The sequence below is a fragment of the Odontomachus brunneus genome, unplaced genomic scaffold, assembly GCF_010583005.1.
Source record: "Odontomachus brunneus isolate Ranch 3 - 2012 unplaced genomic scaffold, Obru_v1 Obru_scaffold_072, whole genome shotgun sequence".
Classification (NCBI taxonomy): Eukaryota; Metazoa; Arthropoda; class Insecta; order Hymenoptera; family Formicidae; genus Odontomachus; species Odontomachus brunneus.
The window spans coordinates 1,019,629-1,040,602 of record NW_022639522.1 but is presented as its reverse complement, the minus strand read 5'-3'; the positions used below and the strand labels follow the sequence as shown (position 1 = coordinate 1,040,602).

General features: G+C 37.0%; 1 protein-coding gene across 1 annotated transcript in view; it reads right to left on the bottom strand.

The window, feature by feature from the left end:
- Nucleotides 1–10,574, bottom strand: part of LOC116846923 (Na(+)/H(+) exchange regulatory cofactor NHE-RF1) — a 31,741-nt gene extending 21,167 nt beyond the window's left edge. Inside the window, exon 1 of the mRNA XM_032821318.1 lies at nucleotides 9,193–10,574. Within this exon, the coding sequence (XP_032677209.1) occupies nucleotides 9,193–9,618 (426 nt within the window). The 5' untranslated portion in view covers nucleotides 9,619–10,574. The remainder of the gene's footprint in view (nucleotides 1–9,192) is intronic.
- Nucleotides 10,575–20,974: the final 10,400 nt, after the last annotated feature.

Here is a 20,974-nt window from a genome sequence, read left to right as displayed (position 1 = left end):
AGGATAGCTTGCGTCTACTTAGACAGTTTATAGCCTAGGTAAAACCTACTTTGACGATATTGATACTCATTAACTTCTCTTTTGAACCTTTAACTCTACTTTGTCAAAATTTTGACGCTACTTTGACGCTCTTAAAAATAGTTTGAGCCTACTTGGATAATCTACAACCTAGGTGAAACCTATTTTGACAATATTGACATTCATTTCCGAGTCGAAATTTTAACCCTATGTTGAACCTTGAATTCTACACCGCAGTAGCAGCTAAGATAGCAAAGTAAGTTTAAATCTAATGATATAATTTACTCCTACTTTGATCCTGATGATGTCTGAAAAATATATAACAAATAAATAAAATATTTTGTTTCTATTTCGTTATTTATTAAATTTTTTAAATATTTCTATAAAATACATATATTCTACGTAGGAGCTAAAACATCAATAAAGGTTCGCAACTGAACCTACTTTACTTCCTAAAATCCTACTATTATACAACTTACTTTGACGCTAAAGAAAGCGAAAGCGGAAATTTCAGACATCATCAGGATCAAAGTAGGAGTAAATTATATTATTAGAATTAAACTTATTTTGCTATCTTAACTCCTACTGCGGTGTAGAATTCAAGGTTCAACATACACGGAAAAAAGAGATGTGGTGCACCTAACAAAAAATATTTAGTTAAAATATTTAGTAAGCAAATAGCTGCATCATTCTACATATTTTTGTATGATAGTTATGTGTATGGTTGATTTGACTTACTTTGGTGTGTCAACTACATCAATGAAGTTGTGCATGATCTGGTTGTGGCAACCAAAAATTAGTAAGAGGATCATTTTGCATAGACAAACTAAATATCGATGTAGTTGCATTAATCAATGCTATATTGCAAAGCAGCGATGTTAGAAAACAAAAGCAATTCACTACGCGCATAGCTAGAGATGTATACATGTGAAAACTGGTTCTGAGTGTATAAATATATATTTGTAGTTGCCACGTAATGAGCCGCGTTTGTATTAACCATGTATTATCACTGCTGCAACATAAGTAACTCAGCCATTGTTCTTTGGTTACAGCAACCACATAAATAGTTGTTCCGTATTTTACTATTGAATCTGGTTGGCACAACCAGATTTCTGTATGGATCAACCATATTGTTTTTTCCGTGTAGGATTCAAAATTTCGACTCGGGATGTCGAGAGAGATGCCTGCGGACTCGCTAAAACGGCAGACTGTGACTACGCGTGTATTCCCGCCGCTCGACTGTCTCGTACGCTCGCTCTGTTTTAGAACGCGACCGGGGTTATTCACATTCCTTTCGCGTAATAAACACGCGCTCGCACCGAGGACGCGTACGCGATAAGGATATCGTATCACCTGCCAATTAAAACGAGATAGATCGCAAACGCACTGAGGCTTAATGCATCCCAACTAGCCACGCAACGATAATTCGATAATATTCGAAATATCGATGTGTCATGGATCAATAATTTATCGATATTTATCGACGATATTTATCGATATTTATCGACGATACTTTTTTCCTCCGATACATCATTATGTCGACGTCAATTTCAACGATATTTCGTGATTCGCCTTATACCTGATTTTACCAGCGTCGATTAAATCTTCGTTCTGAATGTTAACTTTTTTCGCACGAAGATTAAGTTCTTGCGCATGATAGGGAAAATATTAAGAATAAAAATAAATATTATTTTGAGTATATTTTATATTTAAATACTTCGCCGCGGTCATGTTGAATTTGTAACGTCAGAAGCGAGGAACGATATACTAACGAAAGTTGCATGCCATTTCTAAATAAAGATAAATATGGACGAAAGAACACTTAAGATTTTTTTAACATACTTCTAAAATTGTCTGAAAGATATTCCTTTCCCTGAGATCAATAAATAGTCGTATAATAAATAATGGTAAAATGACAAAATGTATCTAGAAACATACAAAACAAATTCACTTCATCATTTCACACACATGTCTCATTTCTGAATCTTCTAACTCTTCGCATTTATAACGAAACGGGCGTATATTCGGACACTAGAAGAAGCAACAACGAGAGGATTGAGTATGAGAAGCGACACGAAACAAATTAATAGAAATTATATAAACCAAGGAATTTTTCCCCATTAAATGTTTCCAATATAAATATCAGCATTTCTCGAAATTATCGATATTTCAAGAAATCGTAACTCTAGTCCCGAGGTGTCGGAGATGATTTTCTCGATCGATGCGCCGTAATAATATTATGTAACGTGACGGAACAAGACGAAAGCTGCGAGAAACAATAACGCTGACACCGTTGACGCCGTCAATAGCTGCTAATGAGAACAACGAATGCTATTCCGTGACCCAGAAATGAAAGAAAGGATCTCGTGCATACACAAGTAGTACGCACGTTCGTCCTTCGTTGATTCATCCTTCCTATACCTCTATCGAGAGGAGAGTCGGATTTACAATAAATTATTCCCACTCACCACACAGGTTTGTAACGCCACTTCGCTATCTTTGACGTCAGAGGAGAGGATCACGCGTTGTAGGTGCGAAACACCGACACCGCTTTCGCAATTCCGTCTCCTGTTCCCGATTCGAGCAAATACAGATGTTCCCGAAGACGCAGCGACATTATCGGCTCGGCGCGTAGATAACACGTTTGCTCGCGTTCTCGCGTAAGCCTGACGGATATATTTAAACAATGCGAAAACACCGCCGCCGATAACGCGAAGCGACAAGCATCGATGACACACTATGACGGACCGACACGAACACCGGCGGATTATTTACAGTGCGGTAATTTATGCCAATTAACCCTCTTGTCCCTAGTTAGATCAACTTCAGTAGAATTGATTCTAGAGTCGCAAGAAAGGGAAAGATTCTTTGACCAATATGAGAGTCTAATAATGTGTAATTACAGCATGAAAGAGAAGAAATCCTTTTAATCCTCAGGTTAAAGGAAAGAGCGAGTGATCGGTAAGAAATATTCATAAGAATTGTGTCACATCATCAGGAATTGTTACACAACAGAACCAATGACGTAAGAGATTCTCGTTTCCTCAAGACAATAAAATGCGCTTCACGCATCGCACATTTTATTACATGTACAGCCTTGACAAAATACATATATGTATACGTGACGTTAATAAGCTGCGAGGGATCTCCACTGACTCGCTCTAACCAGAAATTAAAAACTGCAACAAAGTTCCACAACGAATCACTATACTGTAAAAACTAATATGTTAAATTTAACACATTTTACGTATCCCAAATCATCCACTCTCATTTATGTGTAAATTTAACACAAAATAAATATGTTAAAAAGTAACACGCATAATATAAAAAAAATTAATACAAGAATTTAACACTTGAATACCGTTAGGAATCACAGATTGTATTAAATTAACATATTTAATATGTCAGACATAGATTATGTCAATTTAACATTTTCATTTCATCAAAACCGTAGATTAATACTTCTCTCAAATATTAAAGTAACGTTTTATTTTAGTTTAACCTTATATACATATGTCAATTTAACACAAACTGTGATTTCTGACGTGATTCAAGTGTTAAATTCTTGTGTTAATTTTTTCCATATTATGTGTGTTACTTTTTACCACATTTGTTTTGTATTAAATTTATACATAAATGAGAGTGGATGATTTGGGACACATAAAATGTTAAATTTAACATCAATTTTTACAGTGTATAAATACCAAGGCAGTTGCTGATAAAACAATTGGAAGAAATTGAATCTAAAAAGGATTAGAGAATTGTATGAGAAGCACTTCCCAAAATGCGCCGCGACTCTTTAACTTTCACGAAAGCTCGGAATTGCTGCAATTCTCTATCTTTCCAAGGCTTTATTTCTCCTCGCAACTGATAATGAAAAGACTCGATGCGGGAAATCATAGCGCAGACATAATCACGCATCATCGACAAAAAGAAGAAAAAATCATACATGATTTCTTGTTACTACTCAGCTGACGCGCGTCAGCGCGCAAAGAGACACGTCATCGCCGAGAGAGGAGAGATAAAGCCTGAATCAATGAAAAAAATAACCTGAGCGTCGTCGACGTGCATATCCGATGGCATTCAAGACGATAAAAAAGGAACGATTTTGTCGAATTTTAAATCATTCGCCACTTAATCCTGAATCACCGATTCTGCTAAAGTTACCTGTTAAATAATACGCCAGTAAGCGCACTTCGCCACACAAGCACCTTCTTATCGCAAGCAAAGTCCTCCTGCGATTACACGCGCGGTGTAAATCACTGCGGACTCGATTACGATTACAATAAGATATTTATGGAACTCGATTCGCGCGCAGTTACCGATTGCCCTTCCTCCTTTCGCCTCTCGTAAATACGAGAGTTAAAAGTTGTCCACAGTGCAGTCGCAGTTACGTCTTAAAGTCGTAGCGCACTAGTCTGTGAGTCGATTATGCATCTATTTCTTTCACGTAAACTCATGGAAAGTAAACATGGAAAGTTTTCTTGAACTCATCGATAAGATTTTTCATTTCTCACGAGTTTGCGCGAAAGAAATGGATACGCGGTCTAGATGGCCTCAGGACATATGTTACTCATATGTTTTTTCTTAATCTATCTTGATCTATCTATTTATTTATCTTGAGAGAAACAGCGATAATATCTATCTTGAAGGATGCCAGAAATAATCCTCTTAGAACATGGATATTTTTCCCCGAATTTCATTAAGACCGGAATAATACTATAGTTAAAAATAAGAAGAAACTAATTCAATATTGGCAAAGTAAATTTTCAAACCTCTTGAAATTTTGAATTAATATTCCCCATCTCGTGAGTAAATAAAGTTAAATGACGCGTTACTAGCTAGAATGAGGTTTCCAGCAAATGTATAATATACTATTTCAGATAATACAAGCAATTTTCATTCATAAAATGATTGAAATTGAGTGTATAGTAAAGTTGGCCCACATGGAAAAAAAAGATTTGCTGCAGCAGCAAACTAATTTGCTATATATGGACAGTTAAACATAATTCGTTGTGTTAGCTACTTTTTCTTGCAGGAATTTATTTCCTTGCTATGATAACAAGAAAATTTTCTCCTACACGGAAAAAAGTGATGCACCTAACAAAAAATATTTAGTTGTAAGCAAATAGCTGCATCATTCTACATATTTTTGTATGATAGTTATGTGTATGGTTGATTTGACTTACTTACTTTGGTGTGTCAACTACATCAATGAAGTTGCGCGTGAGTTGTGGCAACCAGAAATTAGTAAGGGGATCATTTTGCATAGACAAGCTAAATATCGATATAGTTGCATTAATCAATGCTATATTGCAAAGCAGCGATGTTAGAAAATAAAAGCAATTCACTACACGCACAGCTAGAGATGTATACATGTGAAAACTGGTTCTGAGTGTATAAATATACATTTGTAGTTGCCGCATAATGAGTCGCATTTGTATTAACCATGTATTATTACTGCTGCAACATAAGTATCTCAGCCATTGCTCTTTGGTTACAACAACCACATAAATAGTTGTTCCGTATTTTACTATTGAATCTGGTTGACACAACCAGATTTCTGTATGGATCAACCATATTGTTTTTTCCGTGTAACAAATCTTTTTTTTCCGTGCACAATTAAAAGGCACAATTAAGGGAGGACAGTGGAGATCTCTCGCGAAAACTCCGGAATTATTAATCAGAATACATATTTTACATGTAGCCTTTTTTATCTTGCGCTTCTGGGTAACTAAACCCGATATATCAGGGCAAGATAGCCATGTTTCTAATTTGGTTATTACAAAACATAATATACAGGTTAACAGAATCATGGCGGATACTAACTTATAAAAGAATACTGTCTTCATCATGTTTGTACAGTCAGTCACAACAATCAATTATCTAAGAAGTTGTAATTTCGAAATTCTGAAATATGGGATGTCTAGACCCGGTCTTCTCTACATGATTGATTCATAGACTAATGCTGCAATTTTAAATAGAATCGTAAATCTCATAACTTGTTCTCGTAAAATTCCTTAGAACTTATGAATAAATTTATAATTCTATATTATATATTATTCTATATTCTATATATATATATATATATACATATATATATATATATATATATTATTCTATATTCTATATTCTATATTATACGATCACTTGTAAATGTCGTAAATTACGTGAAATCGTAGATATTTACGGAGTAATAGAATGATATATAGTACATATAGAATTGTAGATCTATTCATAAGTTCTTACGAATGTTACAAGAGCAAGTTACAATTTTGTTTAGAATTGCAGCATAAATGACTTTTTAAAACGTAATGTACGACTGCATTGTAAATGATCCTTTACGCTCGTGCGAGTCGCGCACGCGCACAAAGCGAAAATAAAAAACTCGGAACTATAAAGTTCATGTAAATCCTAAGGCGAGATAAGACGAGATAAAACCCGAGTATATTGCACGAGAATATTGTTTTCGTGTCACGTGTTAAATTTGATGAGATGATTTTTTTTTACAGACGAGTGATGCGAAACGGAGGACGCTGAAATCCCAGAGATATACTAGAATTACCGTCGACGCGAGTACAAGCAATTATATCGTACATAATTAATTTTCATCGTAATTTTACAACGAGAAAAAGTACGTCAAAGCATGTATTCTCTCTTTTGCGTCGTTCCCGAGATCGAATTTCTAGCTCCGGCTACTTTTATTGCAACACATCGATCACTGAAATGGCTAAAAGAGCACAGCGAAACGGCGGAACTGTTCGGCGGAGAAATAACTAATTACGACAGGATGACGCATGTGCATTCAATAACAGCGCGCACCTGCTTGTATTTGCGTGAGCGAATTATAAAAGCAGGAGAGGATACGCGCGGTGCAGCGAAAAAAGTGAGACACAATACACGACAATCATGTTCCATAAATAGAAGAATGGTTATAAAATAAAAAAATATACGATTATCTATATAACTTACTCCTGACAGAATATAGCTGAATCGTATACTATGTGCAAATCCAAATGTTATTTTAGCTGGATCTCTTTTTGCACGTTTCTTACCGTCTTAAGTCACGCTTTAAGATACATTTAAACGTGTCAAATAACGTGATTTGAAATCGCAAGGAACATGTAAAAAGAGCTTCAGTCAAATTACACGCTCACGCATCTAAAAATGACATACTTGGATTTGCGGTTTCCTAAACCGTACTTTATCAATTTTATTGTTATTATTGAATATGGTCGTTTAATGATAAAAAAAATAAGAAATAAATGAGCGGTAAGAAATGTATAAACAAAAAATTTTCTGATTATATCTTACTTCGTGTGTGCTACAAACATTTTAAAAAATCAGGCGTGATTAATGAGGTACAATTTAGAAGGTTGACAACTCTCTCCTAACCTAATTTAAAAATAAATTTAATCTTCAAGAATTAATAGCGACGCATAAAATACACTGCGCACGTGTCTAAAGCTTAATCTACAATGTGTTCTTTACTTCCTGTTTCCTGTTCTTTGTCTTTTTCTGGCTTAAAGCTTGACCTAAAATGTGTTCTTTACTTCCTGTTTCTTTCTCTTTATTTCTTTTTGACTCAAATCTTAAGCCTTAAGTCAAAAAAAGACAGAGAACAAGAAACAGAAAGCAAAGAACACATTGTAGATCAAACTTGAGGCTGAAGATTTGAGTCAGAAAGAGACAAAGAAACAGGAAGCAAAGAACATATTGCTGATCAAATTTAAGTTGACCAGAAGCACGCTGCTTTTACATACATATTTGCTATACTAAATAATTATACTTGATTGCACTAAGGTCTGGACAGACTACTAAGAATCCAACACGGTGGATCGGCGCGTAAAAAATACTCGGTATTGGTACATCGCGGTTGCTGCGTGCCGCGCGTATACGCGTCTCCCGATCTCGCGAACGTGCTGGACACTTTCTAGCGTGGACGGACGTAAACACGCGAGCAAGCGCAACGACGACACGAGTCCAACAGGTGGACTCGTAGCACAGCGGTTAAATTCCACGGGAATGCCATGGATTCTTTCGATACGGGCGCGTCGCGCCGTGCCACGCCGACTTTCGAAGCCGCCGAGGAAAACACAATGATCCACATGAACGCGCGCGTCAATCCGCTTTCCCGATTTGTTCGGTAACAACAGAGCGCGACATGTTCAAACGCAAAAATGTGATAAAAGATTACCGGTGTCTCTGTAGGAGCTCATTTTACTTCGATCGTTACAAGCAGAAATTAATGCTGAAAGAAGCTTGCATGATCGGTTCCTTGCGTAAGCATCCGACGAGGAAATCACTAATAATCGTATACGGCTCGAACTTCATAAATATGAAAAATATTCTGCGTGGAATATCTTTTTTTATATCGTCATATCACTTATTGAATTAAAATGGAGAAACAAGAAATAAGAAGCTGCTATCTCAAGTGTTTTCTTCACTTGCAATGCAATCGTTACTACATATGCGATTGCACATTCGTGATTGCACGTTTGTGATTTTTGTGCCACGTCAATCCGAGAATTTCAATATCCATTCCCAATTAGATGTATTTAAAGTATGCCGTTATTTCAGCTCGAAATTAATTAACGACATTCATTATTCGAACAATGTGCGAATTTTGCATTATACTATATCACGCAACATGAATTACATGTTCAATATAAACGCCAAATGAATCAAACGTCCTTGAACTACGATTGTCGTCAAGAAACTACTCTTAAATCTAGGGAATACCAAGTTTTTTGTCTTCTCTGTATATTATACACACGTCACGCGGAGAAGAAAACAACTTATCCGGCATTCGAATACATATATCCATTTTGTCACAAGAACACATTTATTTACAAGTCGACTCACCTTGAGATAAAGTATAACAACGCGCGTTGTTTGTACGACACGTTCGATTTAATATATCGTCATTGATTATTATAAACCAGTTTTATCAAACATAATGATACATTAATGAATAATTCAATTTTTAGTCAATTATTAGAAATGATTAGAATTTAGATTAAACTTCGAGTAATAAATGCGTGATAAATCGTGCGCTTGTGGTACGCCCAGAGATAAGATAATAAGAAAGAAAGAGACAGAAAAGGGAGAGAAAGAGAGAGGGGAGAAAGAAAGAGAGAGAGGAAAGTAATCGGAAGAGAGTAGCATCTTTACCTCGTCAACGGAGCAGTTGCTGCCGTCCGAGCGGTCCTCGTGTTCCACGCTGTTCGGATTCCTCTCCGGCGTCTTGATCACCTTGATGTTCAGCATGGTGCCCTTGATGACGATGTTGTTCTCCCTGAAGTAGTCGTCGGCCTCCTGATCGACCACCAGCAGCTTCGTCTCGTTGGCAAACGCCTTGATGCGCTCGACCACCTGATTGTGGGTCTCATTCGCGATGTCGATCTCGTTTACCTCAATTATACGGTCGCCCTGGCGTAGGCCGGCCGCCTGACTCGGCGAGCCGTCGTCCACCTTGCCGATGAACTGGCCATTCTTGCCCTTCTGCGCGTGCAGGTTGAAGCCGTAGCCGAGGAAATCGTCCCACTTGACGATGTGGCAGAGCCGGGCGCACGGCTTATCGTCCTTCAGAGAGGACATATCGGTCTCTCACCCTTGGCGCGCGCGCGCAGGAGATCGCGAAGGAAAGTGAGGAGGAATCGAAACGCGCGAGCTGTGCGCTAGAGTGACCGTGTGTACGCGCTTTCGCGTCTCGCTGGACCGAAGGCACACGAATCTCGCGAGGAACGCGCGGAACGTTGGAAGTCACGCGCGACGGGACAGACGGCAGAGAGCACGGCGAGCGGGGCACACGCACGTATACGCGACGGACGAACGTATGCCGCGCTACCACGGGCGATCGTGGCGCGCGCGAAGAGGTGGCGAAGAGTCCCGAAGTATCGCGAGCGGCCGCCTCGCGCTCTCGCTCTCCGTACGCGGCGCGGCCGCGCCGAACCGATCCAATCGCTTGCCCGTGCGCGCGCACTACTCACCTGCCGCAAGGCGATCGTTCGAACCGACCGGCGGCGAGACAGTGGCACGATCCGCGAGTCGTTCGTTTCGCGCTGCGCAATGGCGGACGCTACGAGGACGAACGATAGTTTCTCGACTCTCCCGAGTCTCCTTGAGATCTTTCCTCTCTCTTGTTGATGCTGCGTTTTGTGTACCAATTTGTACAAAACGACGATCTTTTCCCTTCCACGCTTACTTTGTAAAGATCAGCCGTTCAAGATTTGAATCGGAAGAAGTATTCTTTCCGTTACTCACGCGGCCGTCCCTTGCTGATTCGCACTTCGCGCACGGTCGAGGATTCTTTCACACGTTATGCACAACGCGCACGATCACGCGCACCTGTCGTGGCCGAAGCGAACGAAACGACGATTATCGCGGCGCACGTGAACCACACACGTTTTCTTCACCGAAACGCGAACAGAGGAATCCACGCGAGACGTTGTCGCGAACTCGCCAGACCGGTCAGGCGAGAGAGGGGTAGACTGTTCAACGAAGTGAGCGTTGGCGCTTATCCTAGAGTTACTCTAAACAGAGTTTGACCACGACTGCGGTTTTATCAAAATCCTGTGAGAAAGAAGAATATATTTTCAATCTCTCTCTTTGTCTACCTCTCCTTAACTTAATCTAACCTAACCTACTACGATAGGAGAACTATGATTGGATATTGTGTGGAATTTGATAAAACATAACGGACCAATCAAAAGTTGCTCTCTTTTGGCCAAACTCTACCAGAGAGAAGCATAAGAGCGGCTACCAGCTTGATTTCAATGGTCAGAGCTAGGCGCATTTTCGAGACGCCATCTAACAAAGCGCGCTTTTACTACGTTCGTTAAATGCATTTTCGCGATGGTAAAATGCGCCTGGTTCGCGTCCGTGTACTTCCGCATAATGATAGTAAGTTAGAAAAGGACAGACATCCAATCGCTCTATCTATTCTTGTCTCACCATTGACCGCGCGACGTAGGCACGAAGCGAGCTAGCGGCGATATTATCGCAAAACTAGATCATCTCTCATCAGTCTCGTCTTTCTCGCGCTGCGTTCTGCGTAATTTTGCAAGGAAAAAGATTTGGAAACTGGACAATATAACACAATAAACAAATATACAAGCTTAAACATATTTTTTGCCACTCATATTTTTTGCTTATTTCTCGGCAACCACAAAAGATATCAATGTGATTCAAAAAAAACAAAGTTTCCCACAATTTATCCTGTTAGAATTCAGAGTTTACAATAATACTAATAATACTAATACTATAATAATACTATTAATAACGACTCGTTAAATAAACCGTAAAAGCGTACTTTTCGGCGTCGTTGACAGGTTTTTTATTACCGACTGCATTTTTCACGCATTTCTCGGCAACCACTAAATATATCAAGGTAATACAAAGGGCATTATCTGCCCCACAATTCATTTTATTGGAATTGGAATTGGTAGTTTATGATAATATGAATAATATCGGAGACTCAAAATACCTCGGTTTGAATCCCGGTTTAAGGGGATGTTGGAGTAGACGACAAACTTGCTAAGCGTCAATAACATAGAGGCGAATAAAACGATTCAAAACGTAGAAAACATTATCTTTATTTACCGATATATATTAGGATTCATAAATGCGTTTACACTTCCGGTATCTAGAGAATTGGATTTTTTCGATCTGGCGCATCTCTCTCTCTCTCTCTCTCTCTCTCTCTCTCGTTTCTCAGTAAGCGTGAATCGTGATTATTAATTACTGAAAGAACCGACAACTAACTAACAGTCACGATTTATGCTTACTGAGAAACGATGCGCCAGATCGAAAAAGTCCAATTCTGTAGATATCGGAAATATAAAAGCATTTATGAATTCTAGTGTATTGATTTTATGTATATATAGATATATTGATATTTAATAAAAGATGTATTAAGAGATGATACATCTCTTGATGTATCATCAAGAAATAATCCGATGAAAAGAAAGCCTCCCAAATCGAAATTTCAATTGGCCATTGTTATACAAGAATAATCCAATAAAAAAAATTATAAGTTTTTATCAATGGATATTCCATTCATCTTTTTACACAAAAGTGGCTTGTAGCCAATCAGAAGGCTTATAAGCTACTTTCACACAGATGTTTTTATAAAAAAAGGGAACTCAGAATAAAGATCTACGAAGATAAAAGCAAAATTGCACGTTGAGATGAGTTTTCGTACAGAAATTTTCATTTTGCACATATATAGCTTTCATTTTCAATTATTCACTTTTTCCTACCCGTAGTTTGAGTGGCGTGATTAATATACGCTTAGATTTATTCATGCGTCGTATCCCAAGTAGGAATCGTATACGTTTCGAAAAAATGGCCCGATATTGAGTCAATACCGAAAAGCGGATGTCCGGTTTTGGTACTGGCTCAGTACTGGGCCTAATATAAAAAATCTGTGTTATTGGTACTGGCTCCGTACTAAAGTTAAGTACTGGATAGTCGTACCGTACGTGTACTGGGGCGTTACCAAAAAGTATTTATCGTTTTCGGTACTGGCCCAGTATTAAAAAAGCTGTATTATTGGTACTGGCCCTGTTCGTAGAATCAGTATTGGATACCCGAATATAAATCGTATACAATCTACCAATAGAGGATATTGGACCGTCGCCCCGAAGATTTTTTCCTCATATGCCTATTAAAAATAGACATATATAGGTACAAACGAGAGCAGCCCGACCATAGTCTGATCTTTCTTTCCGTACTATATAGTTGTGATATTAACAATTGTACAAATAATAAAAATTACTAAAAATCGATACTGGCTCAGTACTGGGAATAGGTACTTCCCCAATACTAGAAATCAATATTTTTTTTATACTGGTACAGTACTGATTTTCGGTACTGTGACTACTGTTTTCCGATATTGACCCTTTTCTATTATCCCAGTATCACACCAATACTAAACCCATACTAGCATCTGGTACTATGCCAGTAACGTTTACCATAAATCGACATTGGGCTACTTTGATGCCAGTAGTAAATTCCTATTTGGGATATTATTTCTTCTCCCCAGAAGTGATTTCACCCCCATTGAAATTTAATTTGTCGTCTTGTCAACGACAAATGTATATGTATAAGAAAATATCTCCGAAGACATAGTATATTGTATATAATACGATATAATAAGTTATAAAGTATAATAATCACATAGTATATATAATCACATAATATATATAGAGCATATGTAGGATATATATATATATATATATATATATATATATATATATATATATAAAACATATATATAGAGCATAAAACAAGCATATATAACATATACAGAGCATATAAATATGACATGTTGAAATATATCAGTTAGATGTATCATCAAGAAACAATCCGACGAGAAGGAAGCCTGCCGAGTCGAAATTTCAATTGGCCATTATTATGCAAGAATGATCCAATTAAAAAAATTATAAGCTTTTATCAATGGATATTCCATTCATATCTTTTTAAATTAAACAAAAAATTTTAAGCCTTAGATGCTTAAAAATAATTAAGAAGCAGTTTTTTTATTTTTTACCTTTTTGCATATTTTTCTAAAGATTGAGCTAGTCAGTACTCTTAAAGAAATCGAAATGCTTGACTCGTTAAACTATTGTGACAATCTCAGAGCTAAATTCTTTGGTTGGATCATTCTTACGTAACTCCAGTGAATTGCAAATTCCAATTCTTACTTTACTTCCCGTCGAACCCAATGCGATTTACATCTACGTGTATGCAATCTACGTAAAGTGACGCTTTGTGTCTACTAGTAGAATCGGCATGACTGAGTTGCTTTCCTACACGTAATAACAATAATTAAATAATAACCAAATAAATTAAATAAGAACCGAATAAAGAAGTAATAATACTCGAACATTAAATGGTAGTGATAATAACTGTTCGACAATCATGTGATAATATCCGCGAGTGGATAATAACGGAATAACGAAGATCGAATAATTGGTAATAACAATGAATAACAATAATTAGACAACGGCAATAACAACTGTTTAAAGACGATGTAAAGAAATTGTCGTAACGGCACTCCTATGTGTAATAACAATAATTAAATAATAAGGGAATAAATTAAATATTAATCAAATGAAGAAGTAATAATACTCCAACATTGAATGGTAGTGATAATTATATCTGTTCGATAATCGTATGATAACATCCGCGCACAGTAACGAAATAATGATGATCGAATAATCGGTAATAACAATATCTGGGTAACGGCTCTAGCAAAACTCTAGGCTCCACAAAGGCTAGCTAAACGAACCGTCGTAACAGCCCGCTCGTGCCGCTGACTAAGCGGCGCTTGGGGAGGAGCGCGACCGGGTCATGTAAACACGCGTGCGCGAGGACGTGCTCGAGCGTCACGCCATAACGCTATCAGTCTCGAGGCAGAGATACAAGATTTGGTCTGCTTATAGCGTGACGTAGGCCACGCATACAGCGAGCGACTGTGTCCGTGAGCGGCGGCTCGACTCGAGCCTACTACGCAATAGTTCCTGCGCATGGACTAAAAGACTGTCATGTTACTGCAGCTTAGGTCATGTAGCATTAGCACATTTTGGGATAGTTTCTCAGGGTTTTTTAAAGTAACATTCGCACTTGAAAAGGTTTATTTTCGAAAATGACGTCAGGTGTGCTTATTTCGTTCTGCATCCTCTCCTGGGTGACATGGCGTGTTTGTCTCACTCCACTCCCTCAGCAGTACGCCCAGAACCTTGAAAATAACTTCCCAATATCCCAAAGTCACGCCCATAACGTTAGATCCATCGTAGCAATATATTCAGATACCCGCGCATGCGCAGTGGTACCTATCCTGCGCATGGGTCGAAAGTCGGTCATGTTACTGCAAGTTAGGTCATGTAGTGTTAGCATGTAGCGCACATTCTGGGATAGTTTATTAGAATTTTTTAAAGCAACATTCGCGCTTGAAAAGGTTTATTTTCAAAATTGACGTCAGATGTACGTATTTCGATTTGCACCATCTCCTGGGTGACAATGTGTATTTGTGTCATTCCACTCCCTCAGCAGCACGCCCAAAACCTTGAAAATAATTTTCCAATATCCCAAAATCGCGCTCATAACATTAGATCCATCGTAGCATTATATTCGGATTCTAGCGCATACACAGTAGTACCTATCCGGTGCAGGAGCCGAAAGTCGATCATGTTACTGCAGGTTAGGTCATGTAGCGTTAGTATGTGGAGCACATTCTATCCACACTAGGATAGATTTTTAGGATTTTTTAAAGTAATATTCGCGCTTGAAAAGATTTATTTTCGAAAGTTACGTCAGGTGTGCTTATTTCGTTTTGCATCGTCTCCTGGGTGACAATATGTGTTTGTATCACTCTGCTTCCTCAGTAACACCAGAATCTTGAAAATAATTTCCCAATATCTCAATGTCGTGTCCATAACATTAGATCCATCGTAGCAGCAGAAAGAAACTTGATCGATTTCGTTCGAAAAGCATAGACTTCTTCACACTTTATTCTATTGGAATTAGTGGTTTATAATATTATAAAAAATATCACTACTTTGGGTAAAGCATGGAAGCGCGCGTTTGCCTCGACGTATATCGCGGTCAAATGCTTATATGCCGCCAACATTCTTTGCTTTCTTTCGGCAACTAAAAAAGATATCGATTTCTTTCGACAAGCACTGACTTCTCCACACTTTATTGAAATTAGTAGTTTATAATATTACGAATAATACCACTGTTTTAGGTAAAGCCTAGAAGTGTGCGTACGTCCCAAATGGCCATAATCGACCGAAATACAATTTTACCGAAATATCGAAATTGTTTCATTGTACAGCAGGATACATTAGTATTTACTCATTTGAATGCAGCAATAATGTACCCAAGTGAATAGATATTAATACACTTGTGTGTACTGTTATCTGGGTAATAGCACCTCCTCTTTATATTTTAGGAACTTTATATTTTAGGAAAATTATATTTCGGGATATTGCCTCTGTTCTATTGTTCTAGTTTCCGAATTTCGAGATTTTTATTCTTCGGTATAATGCATGTCCACCGAAATAAATGAACAATTTATCTGAATAGAAATCTCACAATTTTTTTGTTTTTTTCTTTTAAACCAGCAGCATACGGCGTTTATTTTTGTGTTGAATTGCTTGCTGGATGGAAATATTCTGTTCTGATTAGTACATTTCTGAAGATGGATAAAAATGCACCGATCAGAATAGAATATTTCCATCCAGTAAGCAATTCAGCATAAACAACAACAAACACCGCTGGCTTTATTCTTTTTCGATCTTGCAATATTAATAAAAATTATTTACTCTTAATATCTTTTTATTGCTGTATATGTTCTAAAGCATATATTAAATAATTTATAATGGAGATAAGAAAAAGTTTAATATTTATCTACGCGCATCCTTCTCTATAATTTATATTGACGTGTGCAGATAACTTACATTTAATTGCAACGTGGAATAACTGGTTTGAATCTACAACCATCTCTAAAGGTGTATCTAAAAATCATAAGGAACATACGTTCATTAAATGTTAGATTTCTACACTGAAGCAATTCGTTAACTCAGGAGTCATACCGATTAATAATTATATAGTAATATGGGCAGATGTACAGGTTAGTGATGTTTAATTACGTTCACGATTTACACGGAGTAATAGTGAATCAGCGGTTAACTGTTATGATGTATTTTGTTTTTTCTTTCAAAAGGTTCTTATCGTTCATATATTTATAAAAAAATTACAAACTATTATTCTTAGAACGTACTACCTGCGTTTCTGCGTTCAATGTAGTTTTCGCGATTAATAGCTATGCCCCCGCGACGAATATGCTAACAATCTTCTTTCCATGAAACGCGAATGATCTGTCCAATTCGAGCGTTACTCGTGAGCACAATGTGAGGACTGACGCAATCCTATTGGCGCAACAAATACGACATGATCAAAGGTGACTCCACGAGTTGTAAACTGCGAGGACAAGCCCGTGATATAAACACAGTATCTATATTATACACTAGACCGCTAACTTAGGTGAAATACATTGATTACGCAAAATATATACTGAACTTATACGTATGCGTTATGTGAGGGGTATGTTGGTGAGATGATTGGTAACGTGTGAATTGAATAATCACGTTTGATTGGTTGAAAGCACATGTGCAAATATCGGCCATATTAAATCCATTCTACAATAGCCGTAAGAATATGCAGTAAGACGTAGTAATAAACAAATTGATTAGCCACAATCGATTATTTTTAAACTGTAAGGACACAAAAAAACTTAAACAGTGAAATTTCAACGGTAAAAATATTAACCAATTGCAGTCGATAATTCTTCTTACGGTCAAAGAATAGTCGATTGGTCAATTTTCTTGCTGCATACTCTTACGGCTCTTTCGTAGAACGCATCTTACATATATCTATCATTTCCTCTCTCATATTCCTTACATCATGCATAGGCAAATGCTTACTTATAAAGAGAGCAAAAATACATAATACGTATTTTTGTAGGTGTATTTTTTGATACTGTATAAAAGAATTAGCAGTCTAGTGCTACATAAAAGTCTGTCAACCTAAAGTAATCGTGCACCAATAAAAGGGGGCGCGCCGCGTCGAAAAAAAAGGTTTCTCTGGAACGAGGTGCAATTAACCGTGTAAAGAATTAATGATACGTGACAACGCAGCTATCACTCGCGCCTATCTTCAGATATCACCAGGGATGTGTGACATGATGCCTATGTACATACGACATGTTTTATGACTAACAAGAAAATGGATTCAATGCGTGAATTAAACTTTATTATATACATTCGCGTATTATTTCCGCCCCTATTAAAAAATATCGCGCGGATTTTCTAACGAAAATCGACGTTTCCCAGTGTGCTTTGAAAATAAACTCGCTATTCAAACTAAAGTCTCAATTAAGTGATTACGAAATAGGAAGCACAATGATGCACGGTAATTACGGTGACGCGCGCGTCTATCGCCTCGCCACTTCCGTTCTTCAGCAATCTGTGGGCAATTGTCCGACCCTCCCAGGAAAAAAGGCTCATATATAATTGTATAAAAATATATATGATTATATATAATTATATATGAAGTTTTTGTTCATATATATAATCTTACATGCGACTATATCTAATTACTTATCTCCATACATAAAACAAATATTATTGAATGAAAAAAAGAAAATAATTCAATTAAATGTCGACATCATGGACTACCATAAACATTCACTTCAATTATATCTTTCCCATACAATACAATGTCTAAAATCGGGACATAAGATATCTTAAAGACATCTTAGGGACATCTTATATTCCAATGTCTGAGAGACATCTTCAAGATGCCTTTCAGACTTCTTATGTCTCGATTTTAGACGTTGTGTTGTGTGAATTTACAACAGCATTCTTTTCAATGTGGACATATATAATTGTATATGATTATACAGAGTGTTTCAGACCACCCGTACTACCTATTTAAAATAAAGGGATCAACATTTTATTAAAAATTCAAAACATTTTTTCACTAAGTTGAGCACGCTCTATTAAATGCTATATTCAACTTCCAGTATTGACCGAAAGTAGGTTGTTTAGACCGGAAGTTTAGTTTTTTAAATGGAATACCCTATTTTTTTTGCAGATTCAACACTTAACATTTATTTAGTAACAAACTTAACATGTACATAATTTTTACTCAATTAATAAATCTTGTCTAGGCTAAATGTTCAATGTAAGCTCCATTATGTAAAAGACAAGTATCAATTCTTTTACATGTTAAGTTTGTTACTAAATTCCGACTATAACGAAAAGTTAAATAATAAAATTATGTTTGATTGAAAAGTTCATTTTATTGTCCCGATTCCAACTTTAGTCAGTCCACTTTTAAAAATTTTTGAGTGTGATTGGAGTACACGAAGAATTGATATTTAAGTAGAAGTACTTAAATATATAAGATATTTAAGTAGAAGTACTTATTTCAGTACTTGGAATATGTTAAAAAGTCAAATCATACAAAGGCGACTATCGCACTGCGGCTAGGAAGTTCTTAAGAGGTCTGGTAGCTGATAAACTTTCAATGTCATTTCAAGGTCGGTGGACATATTTTTGGAAAAAATGTTTCAAACATAAGTTTCGTATTTTTCACTGTAGAATCTGAATCTGCAAAAAAATAAGGTATTCCATTTAAAAAACTAAATTTCCGGTCTAAACAACCCACTTCCGGTCAATATTAAGAAGTTAAATATAGCACCATTTAATAAAGCATTCTCGACTTAGTGAAAAAATGTTTTGAATTTTTAATAAAATGTTGATCACTTTATTTTAAATAGGCGGTACGGGTGGTCTGAAACACCCTGTATATGGCTATATATGAACTTTTTTCCCGGCATGGTAAGCGTAATAAAATCGCTTAGTACAGCTTTGCAATCGTTTTTCTTGATCTCTTTTTCGTGCGCAACGAGTAAGCTTAGATATGACCTTGTAGTTAATAAAAAAGCTCACCACCACAACCGCGCAGTATAACATAGCAGAAGAGTCAATGAAAGTAACAACGTTGCAATTGTCACCGCGAATCATCTGAAGTCATCGTTCCCGTCGAATCGAATGCCATTAGAAAATGGCAATTTGAAATTGCTATTCTTAACCTACATGAGGTACATAAGTCCGACTATTGTGCTAATCGGCCACGCTACACCCCGTCTTTGTGCGTTCGATAGCAAACTTTATGTGTACACTCATATTTCAACGGTGACGAATCGGAATGGCAACTGCGCAGTGTTGTGCGTGCATGCTCATTCTCGCCCATCGCATATGCATGCAACATCTCTCGCAGGTACGAGGATACTTCGTGGAACGTGGGCGAGGTTCGTCTCACAGGAATTACAACGTCGATGAAACCTATATTTTAAAAAGATTAAAAAATTCAAGCACAAAACAATAAAAATAAAACGACGTTGATATACGACAATATAAATAAATAATCGATTTAACAATAAAAATAGTAAAGATAGAGAGAGAGAAAAAGAAAGAAATTTTGTTTAAACGTTATGAGCTAAATTTGTTAAGAACTTTAATCACACGGAAGAGATAACATGATTAATCCAAATACATTGTTTTTTTCCCATGCACGTATTTAGCGTCGTTCTCGTTATTTGTATCATCTTTGCGCACAAGTTGAATCAATCGCATCTCCACAGCCACAAGAATCTGAGACACAAAACGTTTCTCACGACTATGCGGAATGGTTCTTATCAATGCGGAGATCGCAGGTCGCAGACGGTTAATTAACTTTTCATTCAGGATATGATTTAATCAAATGTGCGAGAAACATAGGGGAAACCTTTCGCACGCGAGTCAAAGGCAAGCTGTACAATCAAAACGTTATACACGTATGTCTTTGAAGATCTTCAGATTCACTGTTCTGATACACTTTTCATAGTTACGATACGACCTTACCGTTCGCGTGTCGGTCGACGCATATGGCATATGCTGCGCAGGATCGGACTTAGAAAGAGTACCATACACGGGGTCATTGTAAAAAGATAACAAATCAATCTATCTATCTATTTTATTTTTTATTCAAACATATCTCGTAATTTGCAAAAGAGTTATTCTGTCGTAAATCCCAATATATATCCTCATACATTCCGTATCTTCATATCCCATGCGATAATTCCATTCTAAATTTCCATTTTCTTTTTATTATTAGAGTATATACAGAATGTGTCTATAGGCGCAAGCCTATATTAGACATTAAACACGATATAATCTTTCTTAAAAATTTATTTCCCAAACAGTGCACACCTCTAAGGGACGTCTTGTGCACGTCTTTATATCCTCACAGAATGTCCTCAAGATGTCCCTTAAAAGGTCTGTGCTGTCTGGGCTAGTACTACTTATATAGTCTCAGTACAATATATATATAGGTATTA